The following is a 16245-nucleotide window of genomic DNA, read 5'->3' as shown; positions in this document are numbered from 1 at the left end:
TATTATTTGCATTTGTTGATGTTCGTAAATAAATTGCAAGGTATCGTCAGCTGTGCGAGAAAAACGAGACATTTGCTGATGGATCCGATTATTTCTAGACTCTTCGGTGCCACGCAACATCGCGTTTTGAGAACCTCTGGCCTCGTGAGAGAGCGCGTACGTACTGTGCGTCGCTATAAGTTGCGATCGTGATCCGAGCCCCGGGAGGAAAGGAGATACTTATCAGCGCGGACGTAACGTGTGTGGGACTGCAGCCAGTGTCTCGCGTGGAGATCAAGCAGGTTTCCGACATGAAGGCTATAATACAGCGAGTGTCGAAGGCTTCGGTTTCAGGTAAAGCACTGTACTTGCAAATTGGATGCAGGACTTCCTGCAAATATGTTTACATATGAATCTGCATAAATTTGTATCCCCCGCGCGATAAAAAGAAATTTATAACGTTAATGAAATTTATAACGTTACCATTTATTGTAGTGTCAATACTTGCAATTTATGTGATACGGATTGATAAGAATTGTAACTCGAATTATATATGAGCTATCTCATGTACGGCAGTTAAGACCCAGGTATAATTTTTCAGTTGACGGCGAAGTTATTAGTAGCATTGGGAATGGACTGTGTGTGTTAGTCGGTATAAAGAGAGACGACGGAGCGGCGGATATGAAATACATGTAATGAGATAACATCTAATGATTATTACGTTGCATCTCGTGCGTGCAGTTGAACGTTAATCTCTCTGTGTCGTAGCGTAAGAAAGATACTGAATACCAAAATTTTTGACGATGACAAGGGCAAAAAGTGGGGCGCCAGCGTGGCGGATAACAAGTACGAGATATTGTGCATTAGTCAGTTTACGTTGTACCATGTGTTGAAAGGGAATAAGTTAGACTTTCATAGAGCGATGCCCGCCCAAGAGTCGGAACCCTTTTACATGAATTTTCTCGCCGAGCTTCGTAAAGACTATGTCCCAGAATTGGTCAAAGGTAATGTAACAGATCTAATACAAGATGTACGATCCATTCTCTTACACTTTGCTCGGATACGCGACAATGAAGCGACTTCGCCGAGGAGTCTCGAAATCTTTATATTTGACAAATTTATGCAGATGGTAAATTTGGTGCAATGATGGAAGTTTGCATACAGAACAGCGGGCCGGTAACACTGGAAATAGAATCCCCAGCCAAGTCCACTTGTAATGATAATACTGGAAGTGTAGAGAATAAGAAAGAGTGAATCAAGCATCTGTTTATGTGTTATAAGACAGACCGTTCAATAAATTCATGCCGAATGTAATATATAGTATATATCTGTTTATTTAACCTAATCATTATTTTAAGTCAATTTTTGCTTCAAAATTTAAATTAGATACCTTAAGATTGATATTATATACGTAATATAAAAATTAAATATCTTCACAAGCATAATTTCTGTATCCATGTGTCAACAATTTACTCAAATATTTTTTTAGTTTTTATTAGAGCATCTACATGTACATAAAAATACCTTAGACATGTACATAGACACCTTAACATTGATATTATATACATAATATAAAAATTAAACAACTTCATAAGTATAATTTAAAGTATCCATATGCCAACAATTTATTCAAATATTTTTTCAGTTTTTATTAGAACATCTACATGCACATAAATTATTTTTAATACATTGTGTCTCGTTATGGATACATTTATTAGCGACTAAACTAAAATAAATTAGAATATCTCATATAAAACCGAGTTCTACAATTTGTTTCAGACGCTGACTAGTGAATTGTAAAATTCAACAATAATTTGCATTTAACAATTAATAATGGCAACTTCTGAAGAGAAGAGAGTTATACAAAATGAGAGTAGCAAATCAGGAGGACAAGATCAAGGTACATACTTATTTCAATACATGAATATATTAAAAGAATTATTCAACTATATTGTTTTACAAAATAAATTTATTTCAGATAAGATTGTAGAGACTGGTGTACGAGACACAAGAGTAGAAAAACCAAAAGGCGAATTATCCATTCCTAAAAATGACACGTCCGTTAATCAACGACAGGTATAATAATTTTTTTTCTCATAAGATCAATTACATTATCACAATATTCTTATTTCCTAATTTTAGACACGCGAGAGTCAGACAGATCCTGAGGATACAGAAACTATAGAACAATTAAAAAATCAGTTGGGTGTGTTAATGAATCAGCTGGCCACTCTATCGGCAGAGAAGTCAAAAATGGAAGCAAACTTCCAAGTGGACAAGAAGCAATTGAGAAGCGAACGTGACGAAGTAAGATGAGACGTTTGATCTTCCTTTTATCAGGATGATTGTTCAATTGGATCGTTGCTCAATTGAGCGTTAATGTTTGCAGTGTGAGAAAGTAATTAAAGATCTGAAAGACAGACTGAGGAAGGCTCAAAATGTCAATCATTCCGAAATCGAGCATATAAAGTGCAAATTAATCATGGAACGGCACGAGAGAGAGAAGGAACACGCCGACCTTATCAAAAGGATAAAGTAATTGCTTTGAGCTTCTATAATTATACATATAAAATTACACTATTCGCGAGACTTGTCTATATGATGCAAACATAAAAGTTTGCGATATTTTCACGATAAGATTTTATGAAGTGTATCCATGGACGATATTCTTGCAGAGAACTGCAGAAGTTACTGTACGACGAGCAACGTAGCAAGGAACAGCTGGAAGGGCAATTGAAGACGCATCTCGCGAATAAGACGCAATGCAAGATTCTCGAAGCCGAGCTAGAAATTACGAAGACCAAGCTCAAACAGGCCGAAGAAGCGGCGAAGGAGACACCGCCGGTCCTTCTCTCCCTACAAGCCGAGATGGCCATGATGAAGAAGCAACACTTGAATGCGATTCGTGAGGTAAAATTCGCCTTATTAAAGCACGTTACATATGAAAACTGAAATTGTCGGGTGTAACATAAATTAAGCAATACGTTTTGATGTAGGAGCAAAAAAGGGCCGCCGCGGCAGAGCAGCAAGCGAGAGGATCGGTCGTCATACACGAGACGAGAGTGGCTAGCTTGGAGGCTCGCTTAGCCGAACTCTCCGAGATCGTTGGAGGCTACGACAGGCTGAGGCAACAGGACCAATTAGCCATTCAGAAGTTGAAGGACCAATTAGCTGCTTTACAGGACACCGAGCACAGCGAGGTCGTTGCCTCGAGTAACCACCCGGAGGAAATTATTTCCAAGATAAAGTCTTTGTATACTCGCTTGCTGGATCTCGACAACAAAAAGAAAGATTCAGCCTATGTGAAATGTAAGTGATGCTGAACATTTGACTAAACATGAAATGATGAGGATGAAAATTTGAATAAATAACTTAAACATATATTTGCGCTTTATGTGCAGCATTATTGAATAGTTTGGATTTGCAAGATGAGCATCCTGATTATAAGGAGAAATACGACACGCTTCTACAAGAATTTGAAGACTACAAGCATCAAACGATGTGCAAATATAACATGTCTAACGCGCTTCGTAGCACTCAACAACAGAGGCACGGTCTATCTTTGATGCATGATAAGGATCACGACAAGACCCAATTGAATCTTCTTAAGGTTCACAACAGTAATTTGGAGGAAAGGATACGTATGATCAACAACGAAATGTTGAATAAAGAGAGAACTTTGCAGGAGCAATTGGAGCATCAACAAAAGGTGATTATCTCGATAATAATTTATTTCAACAGCGATGAGGAATTTTCAAATCTTTTTGATTTTCGATGAAAGTTTCCATGAATTTAGTCCTTTTAATTAAAAGAATTAATAAATCAAGTTGTATCCTTAGATGTTTCAGGAAGAACACTCGAAGCTGGAGCACACGTTGCACCAAAAAGATAACGAGTATCGTAACAGAATATCCGTACTGGAGCAACAATTACTGCGGCAAAGAGAGAGGTCCATGGCACTCGTGGAGGAAAAGGACAAAGAGATATTGACCTTAAAGACATCATTTCGCGCATTATTACCTAACAAGGAGACCGCTGTTACGATGGAAAGCAAGACACACTTGAAGAGATACGAGAATACCATCGAGCCGGTTACCGATTTGGTAACGGGATTATTGACGAGCGATAGCCCCCCGATACTGCATTACACTCAGGAATTGGCCAGGAAAGAAGTGCAGGTGTCATCGTCAAGGAAAAAGGTTCTGGAATTGGAAGCGACGTTGCGAGAGCAACAGAGAGAAATGCTCCATATGAAAGAACAGCAACAGGAGGAGATAAAACGGTTGAAGGCGCATATCACTAGGTACTCGTAACACGTCGCTATAAATAATTAATAAAATATATTTACATACGGAACTGATAAAAATGATTTGTATTACAGGCTGGAAGCGTGCAAATCGAGGGAAGGTGCTAATCTGGAATACCTGAAAAACGTATTTATAAATTACTTAACGACGAACGACGCGTCGAGCAAACGACATATGTTAAATGCCATTTCAACAGTATTGCGTTTTACACCCGATGAGCTGAGTAAAGTTAAACATTGAGAATAGATATTTTTTTATTATATGAATATATTTCTCATATAGAAAAAAAATAAACAAATGGTTATAGATTCTCTCAATACCTTTAAATTCCTTCCTGATCTTCCTGTGTCTTCTCTGCTCCTATTTGGTACAACTTCTCCAAATGTGCCATGTCTCTCATTAAGAAAAGCAATATACTTTCACGCTCTGCGGCCGATATCAAGGCCAATCATTATTATAAAGAAAATTATAATAACAGCTTGTCTTGTTACAATAACATTATAAATTTGGTCACTGTTGATTAATTTGCCGCATGTACCTCTAAACATCATAATTACTTTGCACTGTGTTTTGCGATTGTGCAATTGTTTTTTCAATTGCTCTAGAGTAGCTCTTATTTTTCAGAATTGTAGTATACGCGAGTAAGAATTTGTGTATTTTAATTATTACAGTAAATATATTCGTATGTCTTATTACATTTATTCAAATTTTTTAATATACTTAGTAAAAAATTCTCATATAATATTTTAAAGAATTTTTCATATTTTAAATTTGCGAAAAATTTTAATAGAGGTTTTAGTTCACCAATCAATGCCTAATGTGTAGATGATTAAATCACTCAAAAAGTGTCCGCAACAATACAGTCTGGATTTATTAAAAAATAGGAAAAATTTTGTGCCAAATAATCGATTAATAAACGATCTAATCTTTTGAAAACAAACAGGTAACATTTGACTTGACTAAACTGCATAAAATTTATTATCGTATCTTTATTATTATTTGCATTTATTGATGTTCGTAAATAAATTGCAAGGTATCGTCAACTGTGCGAGAAAAATGAATATTTTTTACTTGTATAAATAAAATTGCTGTGCTGATAGATCAATTATTTCTAGGCTGCTACAGTATCACACAAAACCATCACGTTTAGATTACTTAACGACGAGTAAACGGCACATGTTAAATGCCATTTCAACAGTATTGCGTTTGACATCGAATGAGCTGAGTAAAGTTAAACATTGAGAATAGATATTTTGTTATTATATAAATATATTTCTCTTATGAAAAAAGTAAATACACAAATAGTTATAGATTCTCTCAATACCGGGATTAAGTTTCTTCCTGTGCCTTCAGTTCCTCTATGAGCCGTTTGCGCTCCTCTGCTCTCCTTAAGCTCGCCAATACGGTACTTTCAAGCTCTGCGTCCGACATCCTTGTCTGCTGCGTCTACATAACGTGAAAATGTTACAAAAAAAATATTGTGGCAACAGTAGCGCGAGATAAATTGATTGCGAGTCTTATTATGAAATGCAAATACTACATACGAATATATCAGGCGCGTCAGGAAAACTAACATGCGACGCACATGGCGTGCTGTTCGCACGCGTGGTTGCAGGAAATGTAGGAAACCTAGGTTGTTCAACGTTAGAATTTGCAGCTGAACGTTTCTGCTCCCATAGGCCACGTAGCGTTAATGGGTTTTTCGCTAAACCAATTTCTGTTAAGAGCGCCGTTTCCTGAAACGAACATTTTATTAAAGAATTTTTGTCTCGAATTTAGATTATGCATACATATAATTTGATCGTTCCACTATCAAGTATTTTGCGAACTTACTGCTGCATCCTTATTTCCAAATTCAATCAAGGCGCTACCTTTCTTTTTTGATGATATAACAAGACCTGCTATGTTTCCATACTGTGAAAAAAAGTAATAATTAGAAATATCCGATGTGTAAAATGAAAATTCAAAATTAAATTATGATATATTACCTTAGAAAACATTTTATGTAAATTGTCGTAATCATATCCACCATTTGTTGGATCATCATCTTGTACCTTCCATCTAATTTTGATTCTAAAATCTCCCACGTTAGACGTTGAATTCTTCGATGTTGAGCCATGTTTCAAATTTTTTAAAAAAAGTTCCCGTGTAAAGAGCATCTCTTCTTCTATTTGTTTATACCATTCTTGGAGTCTTTTTACTTCTGCCTGAATAATTACGTACTTTATATGTCTGAACTAACAATCTAAAAAGCTATTTTAGCAAATTCCAAACAATAAGAGGGCTAATGAACCAAGCTAAATGTACATAGACGTCATAAATTAATGTGCTTACTCAACAATCTGCTTAAATAAATTCAAACGTTTCAAACCTTAAATTAGCCTTCATCTTCAATGCATTTTTAACACACAATCAAAAAGTCTATATGTTTGAATAAACTTGTTAGCCCTCTTATTGTTCATAATTTGAATTTTTATTCCTATGAGCTCCTTTCATTTTTATGTAAAATTAAAATTTTATTTTAGCAAAATTAAGCTGATGTACCTTTCTTCGTTCTTCGTCGGATTTGCTCACAGGATCAAATGACCTCTTGTATGCCTCCTCACGTGCCTCCAATTCATCTTTAAATTTTTTCCTTTTGGCGTCAAACTGCCGAACACGTTCCTTCGCCTCCTTCCTGGCAGCGATGGCCTTATCGTACGCCGTCTTGTTTCACAACACATTTAAAAAAAATTAGACCAGCTACGAGACTTTCTAGAAGTCTAAGAAAAAGAAATGATAATGACGATGTTAATGAATTCTAAAGAGATGCCGATATACTTACTCTGGCATTTGCGTCTGTTAATGTTTCCAATACTTTTGATAATTCTAAGAATAATTCCGCGGCTCTTGGATTATCTGGGTTTTTGTCGGGATGACAACTTAATGCTTTTTTGCGGTACGCCTTTTTTATCTGAAAAAACGAATAATATCAAGCGTTTTCTCACGATACTTCCTCATTGCATAAAATATTTTACTCCGCTATAAAAATAAGTGTAAATGTTTTTACGCAAATAACCGTTTTATGCGAATTTCTAAGAAACAAACTGCAGGTACAAACCTCTTGCATAGACGCCGTTGGCTCCACACCAAGTAGTCCATATAGATCAATTTGCGTATTTGGATCCATTATTATTATATACTTTTTTTAATTCTCTTCTAAAAAAATTTTATTTGTATGTACTATGTATGTACAAGTAATAAAAATATTTATGATGTATGTATATAGCGTAAGACCGTTGGAAGGTCGGCGGGAACCAAGAAGATACCTGAGGAAAGATGCCTGGAAGAAGGCGAACAGAGTCCTCTGAGATATGATAAGTCGAAGAGAAGGCTTGGCAGATTTCCTGGGAAGTGCGAGAATAAAAACACTTGTCTATTTCGTCGTCTTCGCTTTACTAACAATAAGTCAGGAGAGGAGACACGACGGCACGTCTGCCTCTCAGTTCTAACGCTTGCTCGCTTCAATCTGTTGACTGCTCTCGCCCTTGACAATGCCACATTCCACAATGCGCACGATACAAATATTTGTATATTGTATTTAGTGGAAAATCAAATATTGAACAGCCTTGAGAAAGGCGCTGACAATAGTTTAGTTTCTCAACTGTTTACACTCTCTTCGAGGTTATGCTGCCTTTCTTCTGATAGCTTAATTAATTATGATGATCAATCTCCAGTAGGTTTTTTTTTAAAGAGATAATTAAACAATCTTTATAATCCTTCCAATCTTTTTGATGAGATACTTAAAGATTATCCCAACTTTTTCCCATTCACTTAGCACGTAAACACACTCTTATTAGGTTAACCCCACTTTAACCTAACCGTATGCGTTTACACGTGACTTGCGCTTGCGTAAATACATGCGTGACGTGTGTTATCAGCAATATCTTCGGCTCTTACATATGTATATACATATGCGTGACGTATAATCGTACAGTAGATCCGAACGCGAGATGATCACGAGAAATCTGCTCCGAGGCGTTCCGCGTCTTCGATGCGTTCTATTACAGGTATCGCACCACGTGTGTCGTAATACGATTGCTCATTCGTCCTTATAATTCAGTGCAACGATATATATGTTCATCAAACTGAAATTCATGCATGTACTCTTGTGATGAACGTTTCTCCAAAACATACGTACTTTGCGATTGTGCAATTGATTTTTCAGTTGCTCTAGAGCCTTTGTTATTTAAAATTGTAGTACACGCGAGTAAGAATATTCGTGCATTTTAATTATTACAGTAAATATATATTCGCGTGTCTTATTATATCTATCAAAATTTTTTAACATATCCCAGTGAAAAAAATTCTCATATAATTTTTTAAAGAATTTTTCATTTTTTTAAATTTGCAAAAAATTTCTAGAAAAGTACCTTAATTAATTTCTTCAGGTTTTATAAGTTTTCCTCGGAAATTATAGCATGAAAAGTCTTAGAAATCCTAGAATCTTTCAGAATTTATGTAGATTATAAAAAATTTAATAGAGATGTAGACTTTTACAGCACTTCTAAAAGTGTTTCAATTCGTATAAAAAAATTTAAGAAATTTTCTAAAAGTCACAAAACTGTACATATATAGAAATTCTGAAAAATTATATGAAGAATTCCAAGAAAAATTTTCACCATAATAAGTATATTTAATTATAATGGAATGTAGTAAAATCAATGAACAAATATTAAAAATATAAATGGAATATGTAGATGATCATTTGAGATGTTACATGATATTTCATTAATTTTTTATTTTTTTATTTTTTTATTGGTGTCTAATAATTTTTTTTAGATAAAACAATACAGCACCAGATCAAGCGAGCCGCAATTCTTGGGAATCAATAATAAATTTACCAATAGTATTCAGTTTGTCAACAGAGAAAATTATGAATCTATTCCGATATATAGGATTTTGGAGTCTTCGCAGAAGGTTGAGTTACCTGAAGACGAAAAGGTTTGTGATTATCAGAGTTATAAAAGTCACATATACAATTTAGATTTAAATTTAAGGATATGTATATATTTTTTCAAATATCTACTTTTTAATAACTCCAACTTTTGCCACATATATTTATATTAACTTCTTTCTTTTATATTTAACTTAAGTTCAATTAGTATTGATCTGAATAAAAATCTGAAATAAATTAAATTCTCTGAATTAAATTAAAGATTAGACAATACCGAAATAATAGGTACAGGAAACTGAATGTTATTCTTGCATTTACAGCTAAACGAAGTGTATCTGCAGAAAATGTATCGCGATATGACGACCTTAAGCGTGATGGATAAGATAATGTACGAATCGCAGAGGCAAGGCCGGATCTCGTTTTACATGACGAACACCGGCGAAGAAGCCGTGCAGGTCGGCTCCGCGGCCGCTTTAACTCTAGAAGACTTGATTTACGCGCAGTATCGCGAGGCTGGTATGAAATTGCATTGCGCGTGATCTGTCTGGCGTTTTAAGTACGTTAAACGTTATGTACTGATGCAACAGGTGTGTTGCTGCATCGTGGATACCCATTGGAGAAGTTCATGAATCAGTGTTACGGCAACTGCGAGGATGACGGCAAAGGGAGGCAGATGCCGGTGCACTATGGCTCCAAGGAGTTGAATTTCACAACTATATCGTCTCCGTTAACAACTCAACTTCCACAAGGTAATATTCAGTACAAGTTTGTGAAACAACGTCGACAACTGTGATGCTTCAGTGATTGACGGAAGAGTGTTCTGAAACAAGCTCTTTACTTCCGCAGCTGTGGGGGCTGCCTATGCCTTTAAACTGGACAAAAAGAACGCGTGTGTGATTTGTTACTTCGGCGAAGGTGCGGCGAGCGAGGGCGATGCCCATGCGGCGTTCAATTTCGCAGCTACTCTATCGTGCCCCGTTATTTTCCTCTGGTAATTTTTTAAAAATCCTTATTCTCGTATTTCGTGAAATACAATGCATAATGATCACGCTGCTCCAGTCGAAATAACGCATATGCCATCTCCACGCCGGTCTCGGAGCAGCTTAAGGGAGATGGTATCGCGGCCAAGGGCCCGGCTTATGGGATTAACACGATCCGAGTGGACGGCAACGACGTGCTCGCGATGTACAATGCCACAAAAAGTGCTAAAGAGTTTTGCATAAAGGAACAGAAACCCGTTTTGATAGAAGCCATGACCTACAGGTGATCTACTGGATACATGTATCTTGATCTTGTAGAATCGTATCTCTCTCGCTGGAATCCTTCCTGTAAAAAAGAAAAACTTTAGCCTAGTTTAATGAGTTGCACGTCGTAAAAAATCTTTTAGAATCGGGCATCACAGCACGTCGGACGACTCCACGGCTTATCGATCGATCGACGAGATCACTCAGTGGAACGCCCATTCGCCGCTCACTAGGTTCCGTCTGTATCTAGAGTCGCTTGGATTGTGGTGCCAAAAGAGGGAGCAAGAATTTGTAGATTCCACTAAGAAGGAAATTCTTCGTGTCTTTGCGGAGGCAGAGCGCAAGTCTAAGCCACATTGGAAGAATCTATTTACGGACGTCTACAAGGAGGTCCCTGATCACATTAGGTATATCGATATACAACACACAGTTACAAATATATTAATTAGAATTGTTAATGTAACTCTCGGCATTATCAACATTTCACAATTTCAGGAAGCAAATGAATCTAATGGAAAAGCATCTCGAAGAGTTCAAAGAACATTACCCATTAAAATCTTTTACACACGCAAAGTAAGAGAGAGAGAGAGAGAGAGAGGAATTTACCTGACGTATAAATGAATTTTATACTCTTTTATTTTAATAATATAAAGTGCTAAACAATTAACAAAATACATACACGGTGCACAAGAGTATTTACTCTTCTTGTCTTTTGTTTCTATTGCTTTATATTGTCCGCGACTTCTTTGTACTTTTCCATCCTATATTCTTTCTTCGCCGCATCGAGCAGTAGATTATGAAGTAAATTTCGTTCATTCGGATTGTACTGTTCTACGCTTGGGTATATATTTCCTGGAAAAAAAAGGATATAATTGCATAAGTGGACGAAATTTTTGCTTGTCAAAGAATCTTTAGAGTAAAATCTACCTTTGAGTTCTAAAATTGCCCTGTCATAAAGGCCCGTGGGATATATGTTCGGCGCTTTGTGAAGTTTTGTAAACGAGGTGGTGTAATTCTGATATCTCGGCACGAGAACTTTGAACAGTTTGTGCACCAGTTGCTTCTCGAGTATCCAGAAGTTCGCCATGTCCATGGTCTCCTGGTGTGCAGGTCCATGGCGTATCGCCTCAAATATCAACTGCATAATAAAAAGATGTTGTAAAATTTTCAATATTAAATACACAAAACAAGATTAAGTGCAAAATAGCATCAAGTGTGGATCACGATAAATTAGAATTGTTGATAAGTGACGACAATTTGCAGAATGAGATTCAGAGAAAAATAATATCGATACGATCGCGAGAGCAAGTTGAAATTATTAATAAGACAGCAATGTACAAAATAAATTCAGACTAGAATAATATCAAGTGTGAATTATGACGGCAAGTTAAAATTATTCATAAATTAACAACATACACAATAAAACGCAAAATAATATCGAATGTGAACAGCGAGTTAAAAATTAATTGACACGACAATCGCTGTCGATGCCCTTTGAACTCGTCGAGCAAGGAACGTATCTTCATGTTTACGTCGTAAAAAACACATCGCGTATATAATGAATAGAACGTGAATAATTAACGATGCACATGCCTGGTCAACATAACCTCTGGCCTCGTCGGCCCTCGTATAATTCAACTCGAGTCGCTCGTATTTGATCAACGCCGTCAGGGTTTTCTGGAATTTGCGAAGACGTCCATCCGGACCGTCGGGATTTCGGAACCGCCGACGTGGCTTGACATTGTATCTCAATTTGTTCACTAGATTCTCGACGTTCGCCTGATTCATCTTCACCGCGATGTTTACTCCGGTCCGGTTTGCTCCAAAGATTCGGTCATGGCCGACGCTCGCAGGATCATGCGCGCGTTTCAACCGCATTCGGACATGCAATTATACAACAACCGGTCGCAAAATGTTCTTAAGTAATAATAAATAATTTTGATTGTTAAAAATCTAGAAGTGTTATTTTCAGATTGTACAATATCGTTCATTATTCAATATTAGGACATCTATACATGTACAAATAATAAAAATTTAATTATTTAATTATAAAAAATTGCTGTCTTTTCATATGCAAAAGACAGCAATGTCGTTTGATTGCAATTTTTTGAGAAGTTGGATTGAATATCGTCTCAGAATTTCTATCGGAAAATCGCATTTATTTTCCTCAAGTAGTGCAAATCATATAATCGAACAGTTACAGTGAGATCGATGGTATACAAGGCGTTTATTTGTTAACTTTACATTACAGAAATATTACACGAGAGGTCGGCACGACACGACGGGATTAAAGACACTACTGCACTATGTCTTTTATTCGTTTCTTTCGAAAATTACAATGTAACAGAGATGCGACGTATATATAAAGATAATAACACCCGCGGCGCGACAACGAGCCGCGTTCCCGGCAACGAATGTAGTAATAACAAATAATTGCAAGCTAAATTTTTTTTCTCTCAATCGTTTATTCACGAAGCGAACAGAATGACGGGGGGGGTCGTTTTCATTTCGAATAAAGCCGCCTACCGCCGCCGCTTCTGCAACGCGTTCGATGATAAAATGCCACGTGATACCACAGTATGTACTGGTTGTCACAGTAAAAATTACCAGAAGGAACAATGACGTGTACGTATATGTGTGAGAATGTGTAAACGCAGAGGATGGACTAGACCGGCGAATGCTGCGAATTCAATGTTCTCCCTTGAGCAATCCCGAATTCATATTTACTCCAAATTTTTTTTCACGAATCCAACGACTCTGCGAGTTATATTCAATAAAACGGATGATTATGCGATTCACCCGCGAGTTCCCCTCCGATAGAAATCCTCCGTTCGCGGTTTCTGTTTAAAGTTCTCGTGATGTACGAAGTAACGCTAGCAAATAATTGAGCGGGGAAACTCGAGTGATTTCTTTTTTTTTGTTTTTTTTTTTGGTTGATTGGCAGGGCATTTCTATACGTGTCCTTGTATGCGTGCACGTGTAAATTTATGACGTAACGGCCTATCGCTGAACGGGTGGTGCCATTGGAAGACCCGAGGTATTGACGCCGGACAGAGCTGTGTTAGGGCCTAAGAGGACCTGCTTCTGCTGCGTACGCTGCAGGTCTTCCATCTGTGCGCGCTCCATCTCGAAGATGATCGGCGCGAAGAGTATGGTGGACGAACTGAAGACCAACCACGTGGCCGAACACGAATACGCGTATAGACCTGCGAAAAGATGTATTCATATAATGTATAATTCATCCTCTCGTCTTCTCAGGTTCGGTTTCACAAATGTAAAATTAATTTCAATCTTAGTTTAGCTTATACTTTATCTCTACTGCTTATACTTTATCTCTTTCTAATTCTTAGATTAGCAAGAGATAAGGCGAGTTGAACTTTGGTTAAATCGAGTTAACCGTGAATTGTAAAATTGGACCCAAGTCGCTAACTTTGTTAAGTATTTTGAAAACACGCATCTTGAGACTTGAGAGAGAAAATAATGGTGAGAATTAAGAAAGCGTAACCTTACCTTTGATGCATGTGCATAGGCAGGTTCCAACATTGTATCCAAAGTTGCGCACCGGCTCGGGAAACATTTCAGTAAGTCCTAATAACCTTTCTGTTAAGCTCTCATCCTGAATCAAAAAGGACAATTTGATTGATTAGCTTCCAAGTAGTGAAACCAATTATGACAAGGAGTAGCAACTATATACTTTCTTCGCTGTTATTAAAGGAAGCAATAAAAAGAATGTACATAAGACACTAGACTACCGCAAATATCTTATTAACTTTAATTTTAGATAGTTAAGAAAAGCAATATATAAAAACGTTATACTCGCTAAAACGCTATAAATATCGAATCATCAACTCATCAACTTTCGGTCGAGGAAAGCACGTGTGCGTAGATCGTGTACACAATTCATTACGAATATCAGCACCAGGTGAGACGTCGGAGAGCCGGCTTTTCTCTCATCATCAAATTTCGCAGTGATCTTTGGTGTCGCAAGACCTCGCGGGATCGTGTATAGAATTCTGAAGATTCTTATTACCGATCCCTCGGAACGGTCCGCATTTCACAGACATCATGGCACGCGCAAGCCATGGAGCTATCCCACGAGGGACATCATCTTTTTCCCCCCGTGTACAAAGGCGATCTTGCTCGTACCTCCTCGTCATCGTCCTCGTCGTCGGGGAGGAGCGACTTCACCTCGGGGGAGCGCGCGTCGCTGCTGCCCATGCCGCTGTCGACCTGCTGATCCAGCTCCTCAACTGAAGCCATATACACGAGGGTGAGCGCGCCCCGCTTGCCAGAGTTGTGTCTTAAGAACAGTTATAAGAATAACGCGGCCAGGAGAGGTTCTCGCTCACGTTCGAGCAGCACGTTCTCAGCACGGCAGAGAGAGCGGTTCAGCGGTGCACTCGTGCTGCTCGTGCACTCGCACCGCACGATCCCTCTCTCTCTCTTTCTCGCGCTATGAAGAGAGAGAGAGAGAGAGAGAGAGAGAGATAACCTCGGCCGATAAAGCGCCGGTACCGTATGTATGTACAAGTACAACGCGACTCAAATTTCGTACACGCGCGCGCGATACGAAACCGTGCGAGAAGACGAAACGCGAAGCGCGGATTCCGTACTTGTGACTCGAGACGAGGTTCCCTGCACCGCTGCCCACGCCGCCATTCCCACGAAGACGACCTCGATGACGCTCGATGAACGCGCGCTCGCGGGACGTTTCACGCGCGCAAAGGGGGGGAGGGGGAGGACGGGAGCGGAGGATACGCGCGGAAATTCGCGAGTATCGAAGCTGATCGAGTTGCGTAACTGCAGGCATATGCCCGCGGCGAGCAGGGATGCTCAAATCTTTCTTTATCTTTTTTTTTTTCTAGAGCTTTTATTCGCGTCGTTGTCAATTAAGAATATTAATTACCGACAAATAATTGACAAATTATTATATAATTTATTGATAGCATATGTGTCTACGGAGAATCGTACGTGTGTGACTCCAATCGCAGCGTGATGTCTGTTCTTTCTCGATCTCTAATTCAGACTTAATTAGTTGTCTTATTAATTCCTTCTTTATTCTTTAATCTTTTCTTTCGATAAAGAAGTAATCGAACCGATTAGAAAAAATTCAACAATCATTATAATGACACGATACCTTAGTAATTTGCATTTCCCTCAAGTTTCAAAAACGAAAGGAAAAAAGAAATGTTTATTGCAATATACATATATATACATATATATATATATATATATATATATATATATGTCGAATACGTGATCAAGATTTTAAAGATGCTAAAATATATTATAGTATGGACTTATTGGAATTCATAAAAATTTTTAATTCGTTTTTTGACATTTTATCAATTGACTATTAAAATGGAAAAGAGAATTCTCGATTAGTCTTCCAAAAATTTACTTTGATTAAAAAATTCAATATGCAAATTTTTCCAATTCTATTCAAACATATTAATTGATTATAGCAATAGACAATTTCTGGAGACTTGATAACTTCTCTATCCTGCAGCTAATCAATTACACGCTTTAGAAGATGTTGAAGATTTGTCGTGCGACAAATGAAAAGTAGTATCCTTACCGGCGCGATTAAATGTAGAAATCACGACAATCTCACTTCCTGCTGGGATACATTCAGATCAATTATCTTCAAGACGTCTTTAATTATTCCTCAACGAAATGCCGACAGAACGCCAAGAACGGTTTACTCGTGCGAGCTTTCGGTTTCTCTCTCTCTCTCTCTCTCTCTCTCTCTCTCTCTCTTTTTATTTAACATAAGCTG

The 16245-nt window shown here is 37.6% G+C and overlaps 5 protein-coding genes across 12 annotated transcripts in view; 2 read left to right on the top strand and 3 right to left on the bottom strand.

Annotated features, from left to right (window-relative positions):
- Positions 1-4580, top strand: part of LOC105449616 (D-tyrosyl-tRNA(Tyr) deacylase 1) — a 5031-nt gene extending 451 nt beyond the window's left edge. The window contains exons 2-11 of one of the 6 annotated variants that reach the window (XM_011688906.1): positions 99-333; positions 1759-1879; positions 1958-2055; positions 2122-2286; positions 2369-2514; positions 2655-2889; positions 2976-3288; positions 3381-3688; positions 3819-4282; positions 4361-4580. In XM_011688906.1, coding sequence (XP_011687208.1) covers positions 1813-1879; positions 1958-2055; positions 2122-2286; positions 2369-2514; positions 2655-2889; positions 2976-3288; positions 3381-3688; positions 3819-4282; positions 4361-4526 — 1962 coding nt within the window. In that variant the 5' untranslated portion in view covers positions 99-333; positions 1759-1812 and the 3' untranslated portion in view covers positions 4527-4580. Of the gene's footprint in view, positions 1-98; positions 334-580; positions 1296-1758; positions 1880-1957; positions 2056-2121; positions 2287-2368; positions 2515-2654; positions 2890-2975; positions 3289-3380; positions 3689-3818; positions 4283-4360 lie in introns of those variants that run through there. The other 5 variants (XM_011688907.1, XM_011688910.1, XM_011688909.1 and 2 more) reach the window with 5 other exon arrangements.
- A 955-nt stretch (positions 4581-5535) lies between these two features.
- On the bottom strand, positions 5536-8229 carry LOC105449615 (dnaJ homolog subfamily C member 17). The gene is made up of 8 exons (XM_011688905.1): positions 7595-8229; positions 7387-7484; positions 7111-7239; positions 6831-6992; positions 6275-6493; positions 6120-6200; positions 5831-6022; positions 5536-5732 (listed from the first exon to the last, which is right to left on the bottom strand). The coding sequence occupies exons 2-8, from the start codon at positions 7453-7455 to the stop codon at positions 5616-5618; spliced, it is 969 nt and encodes a 322-aa protein (XP_011687207.1). The 5' UTR covers positions 7456-7484; positions 7595-8229; the 3' UTR covers positions 5536-5615.
- A 17-nt stretch (positions 8230-8246) lies between these two features.
- LOC105449613 (2-oxoisovalerate dehydrogenase subunit alpha, mitochondrial) lies at positions 8247-11161 on the top strand. The gene is made up of 8 exons (XM_011688903.1): positions 8247-8335; positions 9108-9269; positions 9543-9738; positions 9810-9971; positions 10069-10213; positions 10282-10485; positions 10610-10873; positions 10962-11161. The coding sequence occupies exons 1-8, from the start codon at positions 8279-8281 to the stop codon at positions 11041-11043; spliced, it is 1272 nt and encodes a 423-aa protein (XP_011687205.1). The 5' UTR covers positions 8247-8278; the 3' UTR covers positions 11044-11161.
- LOC105449614 (39S ribosomal protein L17, mitochondrial) lies at positions 11085-12514 on the bottom strand. Its single transcript, XM_011688904.1, has 3 exons — positions 12060-12514; positions 11394-11604; positions 11085-11318 (listed from the first exon to the last, which is right to left on the bottom strand). Exons 1-3 carry the CDS (start codon positions 12342-12344, stop codon positions 11185-11187), a joined length of 630 nt encoding a protein of 209 aa, XP_011687206.1. The 5' UTR covers positions 12345-12514; the 3' UTR covers positions 11085-11184.
- Positions 12515-12674: 160 nt separating this feature from the next.
- LOC105449610 (mitochondrial import receptor subunit TOM22 homolog) lies at positions 12675-16175 on the bottom strand. 3 transcript variants are annotated; one of them, XM_011688899.1, is made up of 4 exons: positions 16045-16175; positions 14613-14716; positions 13977-14082; positions 12675-13672 (listed from the first exon to the last, which is right to left on the bottom strand). In XM_011688899.1, the coding sequence occupies exons 2-4, from the start codon at positions 14682-14684 to the stop codon at positions 13467-13469; spliced, it is 384 nt and encodes a 127-aa protein (XP_011687201.1). In that variant the 5' UTR covers positions 14685-14716; positions 16045-16175; the 3' UTR covers positions 12675-13466. The 3 variants fall into 3 exon arrangements, with proteins under 3 accessions (XP_011687201.1, XP_011687199.1, XP_011687200.1); XM_011688897.1 differs by lacking the exon at positions 16045-16175 and adding an exon at positions 15080-15155; XM_011688898.1 differs by lacking the exon at positions 16045-16175 and having other exon boundaries at positions 14613-15048.
- Between the last annotated feature and the right edge of the window lie 70 nt (positions 16176-16245).

This window comes from Wasmannia auropunctata, unplaced genomic scaffold (genome assembly GCF_000956235.1).
Source record: "Wasmannia auropunctata unplaced genomic scaffold, wasmannia.A_1.0 LD336074.1, whole genome shotgun sequence".
NCBI classification, from domain to species: domain Eukaryota; kingdom Metazoa; phylum Arthropoda; class Insecta; order Hymenoptera; family Formicidae; genus Wasmannia; species Wasmannia auropunctata.
This window is presented reverse-complemented; position numbering and strand designations above follow the sequence as displayed.

Bases quoted from the DNA above. Each gene is read 5' to 3' on its own strand.
- LOC105449614 (XM_011688904.1), bottom strand. From the start codon at position 12,344: ATGCGGTTGAAACGCGCGCATGATCCTGCGAGCGTCGGCCATGACCGA. The intron at 11,605-12,059 runs GCATGTGCATCG...TTTATTATGCAG, and splicing joins CCAGAGGTTATGTTGACCAG to TTGATATTTGAGGCGATACG. The intron at 11,319-11,393 runs GTAGATTTTACT...TTTTTTTTCCAG, and splicing joins GGCAATTTTAGAACTCAAAG to GAAATATATACCCAAGCGTA.
- LOC105449610 (XM_011688897.1), bottom strand. From the start codon at position 15,125: ATGGCGGCGTGGGCAGCGGTGCAGGGAACCTCGTCTCGAGTCACAA. The intron at 14,717-15,079 runs GTACGGAATCCG...ATATGGCTTCAG, and splicing joins AACCTCGTCTCGAGTCACAA to TTGAGGAGCTGGATCAGCAG. The intron at 13,673-13,976 runs GTAAGGTTACGC...ATCTTTTCGCAG, and splicing joins CCTATGCACATGCATCAAAG to GTCTATACGCGTATTCGTGT.
- LOC105449615 (XM_011688905.1), bottom strand. From the start codon at position 7,455: ATGGATCCAAATACGCAAATTGATCTATATGGACTACTTGGTGTGGAG. The intron at 6,993-7,110 runs GTAAGTATATCG...TTGTGAAACAAG, and splicing joins TAACAGACGCAAATGCCAGA to ACGGCGTACGATAAGGCCAT. The intron at 5,733-5,830 runs GTATGTAGTATT...CACGTTATGTAG, and splicing joins CTGACGCGCCTGATATATTC to ACGCAGCAGACAAGGATGTC.
- LOC105449613 (XM_011688903.1), top strand. From the start codon at position 8,279: ATGATCACGAGAAATCTGCTCCGAGGCGTTCCGCGTCTTCGATGCGTT. The intron at 9,739-9,809 runs GTATGAAATTGC...CTGATGCAACAG, and splicing joins CGCGCAGTATCGCGAGGCTG to GTGTGTTGCTGCATCGTGGA. The intron at 9,972-10,068 runs GTAATATTCAGT...TTACTTCCGCAG, and splicing joins AACAACTCAACTTCCACAAG to CTGTGGGGGCTGCCTATGCC.